Genomic DNA, 15,095 nt, shown 5'->3' on the forward strand with positions numbered 1-15,095 from the left:
TGAAAAGACCAAACTAAATGTTTGTTTTAGGATAACAGTATCCATGTGGCTGACAGGGTCTTGGTGCTCTGGCTGGGTGTCAGGCCTGTGCCTCTGAGGTGGGAGAGCCAACTTCAGGACATTGGCCCACCAAAGACCTCCTGACTCTACATAACATAAAACAGCAAAAGCTCTCCCAGAGATCTCCATCTCAATGCTAAGACCCAGCTCCATGCAACAATCAGCAAGCTACAGTGCTGGACATCCTACGCCAAACAACTACAAGACAGGGACACAACCCCATCCATTAGCAGAGAGGCTGCCTAAAATCATAATAAGGTCACAGACACCCCAAAACACACCACCAGATGCGGTCCTGCCCACCAGAAAGACAAGACCCAGACTCATCCACCAGAACACAGGGACCAGTCCCCTCCACCAGGAAGGCTACACAAGCCACTGAACCAACCATAGTCACTTGGGGGCAGACACCAAAAACAATGGCAACTATGAACCTGCAGCCTGCGAAAAGGGGACCACAAATGCAGTAAGTGAAGCAAAATGAAAAGACACAGAAACACACAGCAGATGAAGGAGCAAGGTAAAAACAAACAAGACCAAACAAATGAAGAGGAAATAGGCAGTCTATCTGAAAAATAATTCAGAGTAATGATAGTAAAGATGATCCAAAATCTTGGAAATAGAATGGAGAAAATACAGGAAACGTATAACAAAGACCCAGAAGAACTAAAGAGCAAACAAACAATGATGAACAACACAATAAATGAAACTAAAAATTCTCTAGAAGGAATCAACTGCAGAATAACTGAGGCAGAAGAACGGATAAGTTAACCTGAAAAATAAATAGTGGAAATAACTACTGCAGACCAGAATAAAGAAAACAGAATGAAAAGAATAGAGGACAGTCCCAGAGACCTCTGGGATAAAATTAAATGCACCAACATTCAAATTACAGGGGTCCCAGATGAAGAAGAGAAAAAGAAAGCTACTGAGAAAATATCTGAAGAGATTATAGTTGAAAACTTCCCTAATATGGGAAACCAAATAGTCAATCAACTCCAGGAAGCGCAGAGAGTCCCATATAGGATAAATCCAAAGAGAAACACGCCAAGACACATATTAATCAAACTCTCAAAAATTAAATAAAAAGAAAAAATATTAAAAGAAGCAAGCGAAAAACACCAAAATAACATACAAAGGAATCCCCATAAGGTTCACAGCTGACTTTCAGCAGAAACTCTGCAAGCCAGAAGGGAGTGGCAGGACATATTTAAAGCGATGAAAGGGAAAAACCTATAACCAAGATTACTCTACCCAGCAAGGATCTCATTGAGATTTGACAGAGCAATTAAAACCTTTATAGACAAGCAAAAGCTCAGACAATTCAGCACCACCAAACCAGCTTTACAACAAAGGCTAAAAGAACTTCTGTAGGCAGGAAACACAAGAGAAGGAAAAGACCTACAATAATAAACCCAAAACAATTAACAAAATGTAACAGGAACATACATATCGATAATTAAATTAAATGGATTAAATGCTTCAACCAAAAGACACAGGCTGGCTGATTGGATACAAAAACAAGGCCCATATATATGTTGTCTACAAGAGACCCACTTCAGACCTAGGGACACATACAGACTGAAAGTGAGGGGATGGAAAAAGATATTCCATGCAAATGGAAATCAAAAGAAAGCTGGAGCAGCAATTCTCCTATCAGACAAAATAGACTTTAAAATAAAGACTATAACAAGAGACAAAGAAGAACACTACATAAGGATCAAACCAAGAAGAAGATATAACAATTATAAATATTTATGCACCAAACATAGCAGCACCTCAATACATCAGGCAAAAGCTAACAGCCATAAAAGGGGAAATCGACAGTAACACAATCATGGTAGAGGACTTTAACAACAACCCACTTTCACCAATGGACAGATCGTCCAAAATGAAAATAAATAAGGAAACACAAGCTTTAAATGATACATTAAACAAGATGGACTTAATGGATATTTATAAGACATTCCATCCAAAACAACAGAATACACTTTCTTCTCAAGTGCTCACGGAACATTCTCCAGGATCTTGGGTCACAAATCAAGTCTTGGTAAATTTAAGAAAACTGAAATCATATCAAGTATCTTTTCCGACCACAACGCTATGAGACTAGATATCAATTACAGGAAAAAAATCTGTAAAAAATACAAACACATGGAGGCTAAACAATACACTACTAAATACCCAAGGGATCACTGAAGAAATCAAAGAGGAAATCCAAAAATACCTACAAACAAATGACAATGAAAACACGATGACCCAAAACCTATGGGATGCAGCAAAAGCAGTTCTAAGAGGGAAGTTTAGAGCAATACAATCCCACCTCAAGAAACAAAAAACATCTCAAATAAACAACCTATCCTTACACCTAAAGCAATTAGAGAAAGAAGAACAAAAAACCCCCAAAGTTAGCAGACGGAAAGAAATTATAAAGATCAGATCAGAAATAAATGAAAATGAAGGACACAATACCAAAGATCAATAAAACTAAAAGCTGGTTCTTTGAGAAAATGAACAAAATTGATAAACCATAAGCCAGACTCATTAAGAAAAAAAGGGAGAAGACTCAAATCAATAGAATTAAAAATGAAAAAGGAGAGTAACAACTGACACTACAGAAATACAAAGGATCCTGAGAGATTACTACAAGCAGCTATATGCCAATAAAATGGACAACCTGGAAGAAATGGACAAATTCTTAGAAAAGCACAACCTTCCGAGACTAAACCAGGAAGAAATAGAAAATATAAGCAGGCAATGAAATTGAGACTATGATTAAAAATCTTCCAACAAACAAAAGACCAGGACCAGATGGCTTCACAGGCGAATTCTATCAAACATTTACAGAAGAGCTAACACCTATCCTTCTCAAACTCTTTCAAAATATAGCAGAGGGAGGAACACTCCCAAACTCATTCTACGAGGCCACCATCACCCTGATACCAAAACCAGACAAAGATGTCACAAAGAAAGAAAACTACAGGCCAATATCACTGATGAACATAGATGCAAAAATCCTCAAAAAAACACTAGCAAACAGAATCCAGCAGCACATTAAAGGGATCATATACCATGATCAAGCGGGGTTTACCCCAGAAATGCAAGGATTCTTCAATATACGCAAATCAATCAACGGGATAAACCATATAAACAAACTGAAGAAGAAAAACCATATGATCATCTCAATAGATGCAGAAAAAGCTTTTGACAAAATTCAACACCCATTTATGATAAAAACCCTCCAGAAAGTAGGCATAGAGGGAACTTACCTCAACATAGTAAAGGCCATATATGACAAACCCACAGCCAACATCGTTCTCAATGGTGAAAAACTGAAAACATTTCCTCTAAGATCAGGAACAAGACAAGGTTCTCCACTCTCACCACTATTATTCAACATAGTTTAGGAAGTTTTAGACACAGCAATCAGGGAAGAAAAAGAAATAAAAAGAATACAAATTGGAAAAGAAGAAGTAAAGCTGTCACTTTTGCAGATGATGTGATACTACACATAGAGAATCCTAAAGATGCTACCAGAAAACTAGTAGAGCTATTCAACGAAACTGGTAAAGTAGCAGGATACAAAATTAATGTGCAGAAATCTCTTGCATTCCTATACACTAATGATGAAAAATCTTGAGAGAAATTAAGGAAACAATCCCATCTGCCATGCAACAAAAAGAATAAAATACCTAGGAATAAAAGCTACCTAAGGAGACAAAAGACCTGTATGCAGAAAACTATAAGACACTAATGAAAGAAATTAAAGATAATACCAACAGATGGAGAGATGTACCATGTTCTTGGATTAGAAGAATCAACATCATGAAAATGACTATAATACCCAAAGCAATCTACAGATTCAATGCAATCCCTATCAAACTACCAATGGCATTTTTCACAGAACTAGAACAAGAAATTTCACAATTTGTATGAAAACAAAAAAGACCCTGAAGAGCCAAAGCAATACTGAGAAAGAAAAATGGAGCTGGAGGAACAGGCTCCTGGACTGCAGACTATACTACAAAGCTACAGTAATCAAGACAGTATGGTACTTGCACAATTACAGAAATATGGATCAACGGAACAGGATAGAAAGCCCAGAGATAAACCCACCATAAAAATATGGTCACTTTATTTTTCATAAAGGAGCCAAGAATACATAATGGAGAAAAGACAGCCTCTTCAATAAGTGGTGCTGGGAAAACTGGCCAGCTACACATAAAAGAATGAAATTAGAACACTCCCTAACACCATACACAAAAATAAACTCAAAATGGATTAAAGACATAAATGTAAGGCCAGACATTATCAAACTCTTAGAGGAAAACATAGGCAGAACACTCTATGACATAAATCACAGCAAAATCCTTTTTGACCCACCTCCTAGAGAAATGGAAATAAAAACAAAAATAAACAAATGGGACCTAATGAAACTTAAAAGCTTTTGCACAGAAAAGGAAACCATAAACAAGAGGAAAAGACAACCCTCAGTATGGGAGAAAGTATCTGCAAATGAAGCAACTGACAAAGGATTAAAATTTACAGGCAGTTCATGCAGCTCAATATCAAAAAGACAAAAAACCCAATCCAAAGATGGGCAGAAGACCAAAACAGACATTTCTCCAAAGAAGATATACAGATTGCCAACAAACACATGAAAGGATGCTCAACATCACTAATCATTAGAGAAATGCAAATCAAACCTATAATGAGTTATCACCGCACACCAGTCAGAAAGGCCATCATCTAAAACTCTACAAACAATAAATGCTGGAGAGGGTGTGGAGGAAAGGGAACCCTCTGGCACTGTTGGTAGGAATGTAAATTGATTCAGCCACTATGGAGAACAGTATGGAGGTTCCTTAAAAAACTATAAATAGAACTACCATATGACCCAGAAATCCCACTACTGGGCATATACCCAAAGAAAACCATAATTCAAAGAGTCATGTACCACAATGTTTATTACAGCACTATTTACAATAGCCAGGACATGGAAGCAACCTAAGGGCCCATCAACAGATGAATGGATAAAGAAGATGTGGCACATATGTATAATGGAATATTACTCAGCCATAAAAAGAAACGAAATTGAGTTATTTGTAGTGAGGTGGCTGGACCTAGAGTCTGTCATACAGAGTGAAATAAGTCAGAAAGAGCAAAAACAAATACCATAGGCTAACACATATATATGGAATCCAAAAAAAAAAAAAAGTTCTGAAGAACCTAGGGGCAGGACAGGAATAAAGACACAGATGTAAAGAATGGACTTGAGGACACAGGGAGGGGGAAGCATAAGCTGGGATGAAGTGAGAGAGTGGCATGGACATATATACACTACCAAATGTAAAACAGACAGCTAGTGGGAAGCAGCTGCATAGCACAGGGAGATCAGCTTGGTGCTTTGTGACCACCTAGAGGGGTGGGATAGGGAGGGTGGCAGGGAGACACAAGAGGGTAGAGATATGGGGATGTATGTATATGTACAGCTGATTCACTGTTATACAGCAGAAGCTAACACACCATTGTAAAGCAATTATACTCCAATAAAGATGTTAAGAAAAAAAAAAATCAAAGGAAATTCACGTATATGTTCAAAATAAGTTCTTAGATTTATAAATTAGTAAATTAAGAAAAACAATTTCATGTTTTATTTTAAAAATTTGACTCTATAATGATATAAATACACTGAATCAGCTTAAAAAATTCCTAGAACTGAACTAGATGTATAGTTTTTTTTGAAGTGTAATTGCATATGACATTGTGTTAGTTTCATGTGTACAACATAAGGATTCAACATTTGTACGTATTGCAAAATGATCAGTCCAATAAGCCTATTAACCATCTATCACTATGTCATAAAATTTTTTTCCTGTCATGATAACATTCAAGATTTACTTTAGCAACTTTCAAATTTGTAATACAATATTATTGACTACAGTCCCTATGCTGTACATTACAACCGCATAACCTACTTATTTTATAACTGGAAATTTGTACCTTTTGAGCCCCTTCCCCATTCCTCCCACCCTCCAATCCCCCTTCCAACTGAAAACCACCAATCTGTTCTCTGTATCTTTGAGTTTTGTCTTGTTTTGTTTGCTTTGTTTCTTAGATTCCACATAAGTGAAATCATATGGTATTTGTCTTTCCCTGTCTGACTTATTTCACTTAGCACAATAACCTCAAGTTCCACCCATGCTGTCGCAAATGGCAAGATTTCATTCTTTTTTATGGCTGAGTATTATTCCTGTGTGTGTAGTACCTATATTTGGGTGTGTGTGTATAGTTATCCCTCACATATTCTTTATTCATCACATATTTATCCATTCATCCATCAATGGACACAGATTGTTTCTATATCTCGGTTATTATAAATAATGCTGCAATACACTAGAGATACACATATCTTTTCAAATTAATGTTTTGCTTTCTTTGGATAAATATCCAGAAGTGAAATTGTTGGATAACATGGCAGTTCTATTTTTAATATTTAGGATCTATAGTTTTAAAAAATCATTTTTTCTAACAGACTCACAAACATACAGAACAGTCTTGCAGCTGCCAAGCGGAAGGGGGTTGGGGGAGGATGGAGTGGGAGGTTGGAGTTAGCAGATGTAAGCTATTATATATAAAATGGATAAACAACAAGGTCCTACTGTATAGTACAGAGAACTATACTCAGTATCTTTGATAAACCATAATGGAAAAGAATATATAAAAAAGAATGTGTATAACTGAATCGCTTTGCTCTTCAACAGAAATTAATACAACATTGCAAATCAACTATACTTCGATAAAAAAAATTTTTTTTAAATCATTTTTCTAGCCTTACCTTGTTCCTCCACCATCAATTGTGAGAATCCGGATTCCTCTTCCTTTCACTGGATCCACGTAGCCAATTAAGGCCAAAATTTCTCTAACTGCAGCCTGAAGAGTTTCATCCTTAACTTGTCTCAATCGTAGTAAATATGGAATAATTTTTTCCTATATTGACAGAAAAGATATTTTGTTGCTTTTGTCAAATCAAGAGTGAAGATGTAAGATTATTTTTAACCAATACATACAGGTCATCACAGGATAATATCTTTATGATCTTAGCACAGGCAAAGATTTCTGAAATAGAACACAAAGTGCTAACCATAAAGGAAAATATTTATAAACTGGACTATATTAAAATTAAGAATATCTACTCATTGGGATCTCCCTGGTGATCCAGTGGTTAAGACTCTGTGCTTCCACTGCAGGGGGCATGGGTTCCATCACTAGTCAGGGAACCAAGATACCACATGCTGTGCAATGCGGCCAGGAAAAAAAAAAAAAAAAGGATATCTACTTCTCAAAAGCGATTAGAAAGAGTGAAAAGGTAACCCACAGCCTGGGAGAATATATTTATCAGAAATATCTATGTACATAATATATACATATGTTACAATACATATAAAAAAACTTACATCCATAATATATAAAGAAATTCAACAAATCAGTAAGAAAAAGCTGGTCAACCCAATAGAAAAATGAGCAAGACCTGGAATAGGCACTTCATGAGGGCAGTATACAAAAGGCCAGTAAACACTGGAAAGTTGCTGAACTTCAGTTACCAGAGAAATACAAATGAAAGCCACAATTTAACATCACTAAACATCTAACAAAATGGCTAAAAAAAATGATGATACAAAACATTGGAGAGGAAATAACACAACCAGGAGGCTCATACAGTTCTGCTGAAAGTATAAACTGGTATAAGCACTTTGTAAAACCATTTGGCAGTATGCACTAAAGATGAGAATAGGCATACTCTATAAGCAGGACTACTACTCTTTGGTATATATCCCAAAGAAATGAAGACTTACGTTTTCCAAAAGATACATCTGAGAAGCACCATTCCTAAATATTCCCAAACTGGAAACTATCCAAATGTCCACCAGTAGTAAAATGGATAAATACATTGCACTATATTCATACAACAGAACACATAACAATGAGAATGAATGTTCCTTAACTACACCCATCAATATAGAAGGTTCTCACAAACATAATGTTGAGTGGGGGGAAAAAAAAGACATAAAAGAGCACATGTTGTATCATTCCATTTATATAACACAAAGAAGGAGGTACAACTAATGTACACTGCTAGAAAATTGGTCAATCGTTTTAAAGATAATGACTGGAAGGGTGCATAAAGGGTTTTTTGGAGTGCTTTGGGTAACATTCTGTTTCCCAATTGGGTGGTTGTTATATAGATGTGTTCAATTTTTGAAATTCACGGAGCTGTATACTTATAGTATGTATATTTTCTTTTTTTTTCAAATTTTTATTTATTTTATATTATTTTTAGCTGTGTTGCGTCTTCATTGCTGTGTGCAGGTTCTTCTCTGGTTGTGGCAAGCAGGGGCTACTTTTCATTGCGGTGCGCGGGCTTCTCACTGTTATGGCTTCTCTTGTTGCGGAGCGTGGACTTTAGGCATGTGGGCTTCCAAGTTGTGGCACGTGGGCTCAGCAGTAGTGGCTCACAGGCTCTAGAGCGCAGGCTCTGTAGTTGTGGCACACAGGCTTAGTTGCTCCACAGCATGTGGGATCTTCCCGGACCAGGGCTCGAACCCGTGTCCCCTGCATTGGCAGGCGATTCTTAACCACTGCGCCACCAGGGAAGCCCTATATTTTCTACATATAATGTTTTTAAAAAATTTTTAAAAGAAAAGAAACATGAATCAGCTTGAAAGGACTCCTAGTAATCAAAGTTAAGACGAATTCAGCATTTAGAAAAAAGGGAGGTGGGGAAAGATTACAGAAACACAATTTATGAAAAACTATGAGGGCATAATGATAATAAAAAGAAAAACAGAAAAAAATGCCAAAAATTCATCTCACCATTGAGGCAGGTTTTAAAGCAACTCTTGAAGTTGGAGGTGTGGGGAGATGCAGTTTGCATCTCCCCACAACTAGAGCACCTGCTGGACACTGGTGGAGGACCCCAACGCCCAAGGAGATGGGAAGAACCCCCAAGCGAACAAGTAGGATGTGGGGGGACTGAGGCGTGAAGAGAAGTTGAGGCCAGACACGAACAGTGCCCCTCAGGGGTGGCTGAGAGGGGGGAGGGGTTCCTACGCCTGGAGGCACCCTCGGGGCCTGGATCAGGGTGGAGCAAGCCCAGCACTTCTCCTGCCCAAATGGCTGGGGAAGTCTGCCCTCAGAGGTCCTACGCCTTCAGTGGTCCCCTCCGGGCCGGGTTGGTCCTGGGGGCATAGAGGGAGGCCGGGACAGAACAGGAGAGGCAGGCAGGATGGACCCTCCAGGACCAGAGGAGAGGGAAAGGAGCAGAGGGTGTGTGCCCCGTCCACTTGAGCCCAGGAAGCCTGCTGGGCTCCCAGGTGGGTCCTCCACCCTCTGAGACCATAGGTGGGAGGCACACCTAAGCCCCTTCTGTTCTGTTGAGCTTAAGCTCCCCCTACGTCCCCCCCCACCCTGGGCCTTTTCCAGCCCTGTGAGTCTTAAACATTGGTCCCACACATCGCCCAAACCTCACCCTTGTTTAGGCCCTGCCCTCCACAGCCTAGGCCTTTTCCACCTTTTTACCTCCTCCTCTTTTTTGTTTCATCTATAGTTTTACTTTTATATTTTGTCTAACATAGCTGTTAGTTTCCTAGTCTAACATTATTTTTTACTTTGTTATTGTTCTTTTTTGCCACCTCACATGGCTTGTGGGATCTTGGCTTACGAGCCAGGGGTCAGGGCGAAGCTCCTGTGGTGGAAGCTCTGAGTCCGAACCACTGGACTAACAGAGAACCTCAGACCCCAGGGAATATTCATCGGAGTGATGTCTCCAAGAGGTCCTCATCTCAGCACCAAGACACAGCTCTACCCTACAGCCTATAAACTCCAGTGTTGAAAGTCTCAGGCCAAACAACCAGTAAGACAGGAACACAATGCCACTCAAACAAAAAATGAAAAGAAAAAACAAGACGGCAAAAAAATATATTACAGATGAAGAAGCAAGGTAAAAAAAACCTACAAGACCAAATAAATGAAGAAGAAATAGGCAATCTACCTGAAAAAGAATTCAGATAATGATAGTAAAGATGATCCAGAATCTCAGAAATAGAATGGAGGCACAGACTGAGAAAATACAAGAAATGTTTAAGAAAGATCTAGCAGAACTAAAGAACAAACAAATAGCGATGAACAGCACAATAACTGAAATGAAAAATACACTAGAAGAAATCAATACTGAAATAATGTAGGCAGAAAAACGAATAAGTGAGCTGGAAGACAAAATGGTGGAAATAACTGCCAAGGAGCAGAACAAAGAAAAAAGAATGAAAAGAATTGAAGACAATCTCAGAGACCTCTGGGACAACACCAAACGCACCAACATTCAAATTATAGGGGTCCCAGAAGACAAACAGAAAAAGAAAGGGTCTGACACAATATCTGAAGAGATTATACTGGAAAACTTCCCTAACATGGGAATGGAAATAGTCCAGGAAGCACAGAGGGTCCCACACAGGACAAACCCTAGGAGAAACACACCAAGACACATATTAATCAAACTAACAAAAATCAAATTCAAAGAAAAAATATTAAAAGCATCAAAAGAAAAACAAAAAACAACATACAAAGGAATCCCCATAAGGTTGTCAGCTGATTTTTCAGCAGAAACTCTGCAGGCCAGAAGAGAGTGTCAGGATATATTTAAAGTGATGAAGAAGAAAAACCTATAACCAAGATTATTCTACCCAGCAAAGATCTCATTCAGATTCAATGGGGAAATCAAAAGCTTTTCAGATAAGCAAAAGCTAAGAGAAATCAGAATTCCACCAAACCAGCTTTACGACAAATCCTAAAGAAACTTCTCTAGTCAGGAAACACAAGAGAAGAAAAAGACCCACAAAAACAAACCCAAAACAATTAAGAAAATGGTAATAGGAACATACATATCGATAATAATTTTGAATGTACATAGATTAAATTCCCCAACCAAAAGACACAGAGTGGCTAAATGGATACAAAAACAAGACCCATATATATACTGTCTACAAGAGACCCACTTCAGACCTAGGGACACATACAGACTGAAAGTGAAGGGATGGAAAAAGACATTCCATGCAAATGTAAATCAAAAGAAAGCTGGAGTAGCAATACTCGTATCAGGTAAAACAGACCTTAAAATAAAGACTGTTACAAGAAATAAGGAAGGACACTACATAATGATCAAGAGATCAATCCAAGAAGAAGAGATAACAATTATAAATGTTCATTCACCCAACAGGGAAGCACCTCAATACATAAGGCAAATGATAACAACTGTGAAAGAGAAAATCGACAGTAACACAATCACAGTGGGGGACTTTAACATACCACTAACACCAATGGACAGATCATCCAAACAGAAAATAAGGAAACAGAGCTTTAAATGACACAATAGACCAGATAGATTAATTGACATTTATAGAAAATTCCACCCAGAAGTGGCAGAATACACTTTTTCTCAAGTGCACACAGAACATTCTCCAGGATAGATTACATCTTGGGTCACAAATCAACACTTGGTAAATTTAAGAAAACTGAAATCACATCAAGCATCTTTTCTGACCACAACGCTATGAGACTGGAAATCAATTACAGGAAAAAAAAACTATAAAAAACACAAATACATGGAGGCTAAACACTGCACTACTAAATAACCAAGAGATCACTGACGAAATCAAAGACATTAAAAAATACATAGAAACAAATGATAATGAAAACACAACAACCCAAAACCTATGGGACGCAGCAAAACAGTTCTAAGAGGGAAGGTTATAGCAATACAATCTCACTTCAAGAAACAAGAAAGGGCTTCCCTGGTGGCGCAGTGGTTGAGAATCCGCCTGCCGATGCAGGGGACACGGGTTCGTGCCCCGGTCCGGGAAGATCCCACATGGCGCGGAGCAGCTGGGCCCGTGAGCCATGGCCACTGAGCCGGCGCGTCCGGAGCCTGTGCTCCGCAACGGGAGAGGCCACAACAGTGAGAGGCCCGCGTACCGCAAAAAAAAAAAAAAAAAGAGAAACAAGAAAAATCTCAAATAAACAACCTAACCCTACACTTAAAACAAGTAGAGAAAGAAGAACAAAGAAAACCCAAAGTCAATAAAAGGAAAGAAATCATAAAGATCAGAGCAGAAATAAATGAAACAGAAACGAAGAAAACAATAGCAAAGATCAATAAAACGAAGAGCTGGTTCTTTGAGAAGATAAACAAAATTGATAAACCCTTAGCCAGACTCATCAAGAAAAAAAGGGAGAGGATGCAAATCAATAGAATTAGATATGAAAAAGGATAAATCACAACTAACACTGCAGAAATACAGAGGATTATAAAAGACTACTACTAACAACTATATGCCAATAAAATGGACAACCATGAAGAAATGGATAAATTATTGGAAAGGTACAATTTTCCAAGACTGAATCAGGAAGAATTAGAAAATATAAACAGACCTGTCACAAGTAATGAAACTGAAACTGTAATTAAAAATCTTCCAACAGGGACTTCCCTGGTAGCGCAGTGGTTAAGAATCCGCCTGCCAACGCAGGGGACACAGGTTCGAGCCCTGGTCCGAGAAGATCCCACATGCTGCAGAGCAACTAAGCCCATGCGCCACAAATACTGAAGCCCGCTCGCCTAGAGCCCATGAACCACAACTACTGAAGCCTGCACCTAGAGCCTGTGCTCCACAACAAGAGAAGTCACTGCAATGAGAAGCCTGCACACTGCAAGAACGAGTAGCCCCCGCTTGCTGCAACCAGAGAAAGCCCGAGCACAGCAATGAAGACTCAACACAGCCAAAAATAAATAAATAAATAGAGTAATTAATTAAAAAAAGAAATCTTCCAACAAATGAAAGTCCAGGACTAGATGGCTTCACAGGCAAATTCTATAAAACACTTAGAGAAGAGCTAACACCCATCCTTCTCAAATTCTTCCAAAAAATTGCACAGGGAGGAACACTCCCAAAACTCATTCTACAAAGCCACCATCACCCTGATACCAAAACCAGAAAAAGATATCACAAAAAAGAAAATTATAGCCCAATATCACTGAAGAACACAGGTGCAAAAATCCTCAACAAAATACTAGCAAACAGAATCCAACAACATATTAAAAGGATCACACATAATGATCAAGTGGATTTATCCCAGGGATGCAAGGGTTCTTCAATATATACAAATCAATCAATGTGATACACCATATTAACAAATAAAAGAATAAAAACCATATGATCACCTCAATAGATGTAGAAAAAGCTTTTGACAAAAATCAACATCCATTTATGATAAAAACTCCCCAGAAAATGGGCACAGAGGGAACCTACCTCAACATAATAATGGCCATATATGGCAAACCCACAGCAAACATCACACTCAATGATGAAAAACTGAAACCATTTCCACTAAGATCAGGAATGAGACAAAAGTGTCCTCTCTCGCCACTCTTATTCAACATAGTTTTGGAAGTCCTAGCCATGGAAATCAGAGAAGACAAACAAATAAAAGGAATACAAACTGGAAAAGAAGAAGTAAAACTGTCACTGTTTGCAGATGACATGATACTATACCATAGGAAATCCTAAAGATGACATCAGAAAACTACTAGAACTAACCAATGAATTTGGTAAGGTTGCAAGATAAAAAATTAATGCACAGAAATCTCTGGCATTCCTATATATTAACAATGAAAAATCAGAAACAGAAATTAACGAAACAATCCCATTTACCTAAGGAGACAAAAGACTTGTACTCAGAAAAGTATAAAACACTGATGAAAGAAATTAAAGATGACATAAACAGATGGAGAATTATACCATGTTCTTGGATTGGAGAATCAATATTGTGAAAATGACCATACTACCCAAAGCAATCTACAGATTCAATGCAATCCCTATCAAACTTCCAAAGGCATTCTTCACATAATTAGAACAAAAAATTCTACAATTCATATGGAAGCACAAAAGACACCGATTAACCAAAGCAATCTTGAGAAAGAATAACAGAGCTGGAAGAATCAGGCTTCCTGACTTCAAACTATACTACAAAGCGACAGTAATCAAGACAGTATGGTAGTGGCACAAAAAGAGAAACATAGATCAATGGTACAGGATAGAAAGCACAGAGATAAACCCATGCACCTATGGTCACCTAATTTACAACAAAGGAGGCAAGAACATACGATGGAGAAAAGACAGCCTCTTCAATAAGTGGTGCTGGGAAAACTGGACAGCTACATGTAAAAGAATGAAATTAGAACACTCCCTAACACCATACACAAAAATAAACTCAAAATGGATTAAAGACGTTAAAACCCTTAGAGGAAAACACAGGAAGAACATTCTTTGACATAAACCACAGCAAGATCTTTTTTGAGTCACCTCCTAGAGTAATGGAAATAAAAACAAAAGTAAACAGATGGGACCTAATTAAACTTCAAAGCTTTTGCACAGCAAAGGAAACCATAAACAAGACAAAAAGATAACTCTCAGAATGGAAGAATATATTTGCAAATGAAACAAAAGACAAGGGATTAATCTCCAAACTATACGAACAGCTCATGGAGCTCAATATCAAAAAAAACAAACAATTTAATTAAAAAATGGGTGAAGACCTAAATAGACATTTCTCCAAAGAAGACATACAGATGGCCAAGAGGCACATGAAAAGATGCTCAACATCACTAATTATTAGAGAAATGCAAATCAAAACTACAATGAGGTATCACGTCGCACCAGTCAGAATGGCCATTATCAAAAAATCTAGAAACAGTAAATGCTGGAAAGGGTGTGGTGAAAAGGGAACCCTCCTGCACTGTTGGTGGGAATGTAAATTGATACAATCACTATGGAGAACAGTATGGAGGTTCCTTAAAAAACTGAAAACAGAACTAACCATATGACCAAGCAACCCACTACTGAGCATATACCCTGAGAAAACCATAATTCAAAAAGAGTCACGTACCACAATGTTCACTGCAGCTCTATTTACAATAGCCAGGACAT

General features: G+C 38.0%; 1 protein-coding gene across 3 annotated transcripts in view; it reads right to left on the reverse strand.

The window, feature by feature from the left end:
• The window catches only part of PNPLA8 (patatin like phospholipase domain containing 8), a 139,239-nt gene that overhangs the window by 34,707 nt on the left and 89,437 nt on the right, over positions 1-15,095 (reverse strand). For all 3 annotated transcript variants that reach the window (XM_059074802.2, XM_067042870.1, XM_067042869.1), the window contains exon 4: positions 6,899-7,050. In XM_059074802.2, the coding sequence (XP_058930785.1) occupies positions 6,899-7,050 (152 nt within the window). The remainder of the gene's footprint in view (positions 1-6,898; positions 7,051-15,095) is intronic.

Source organism: Kogia breviceps, chromosome 9 (assembly GCF_026419965.1).
Source record: "Kogia breviceps isolate mKogBre1 chromosome 9, mKogBre1 haplotype 1, whole genome shotgun sequence".
NCBI classification, from domain to species: Eukaryota; Metazoa; Chordata; class Mammalia; order Artiodactyla; family Physeteridae; genus Kogia; species Kogia breviceps.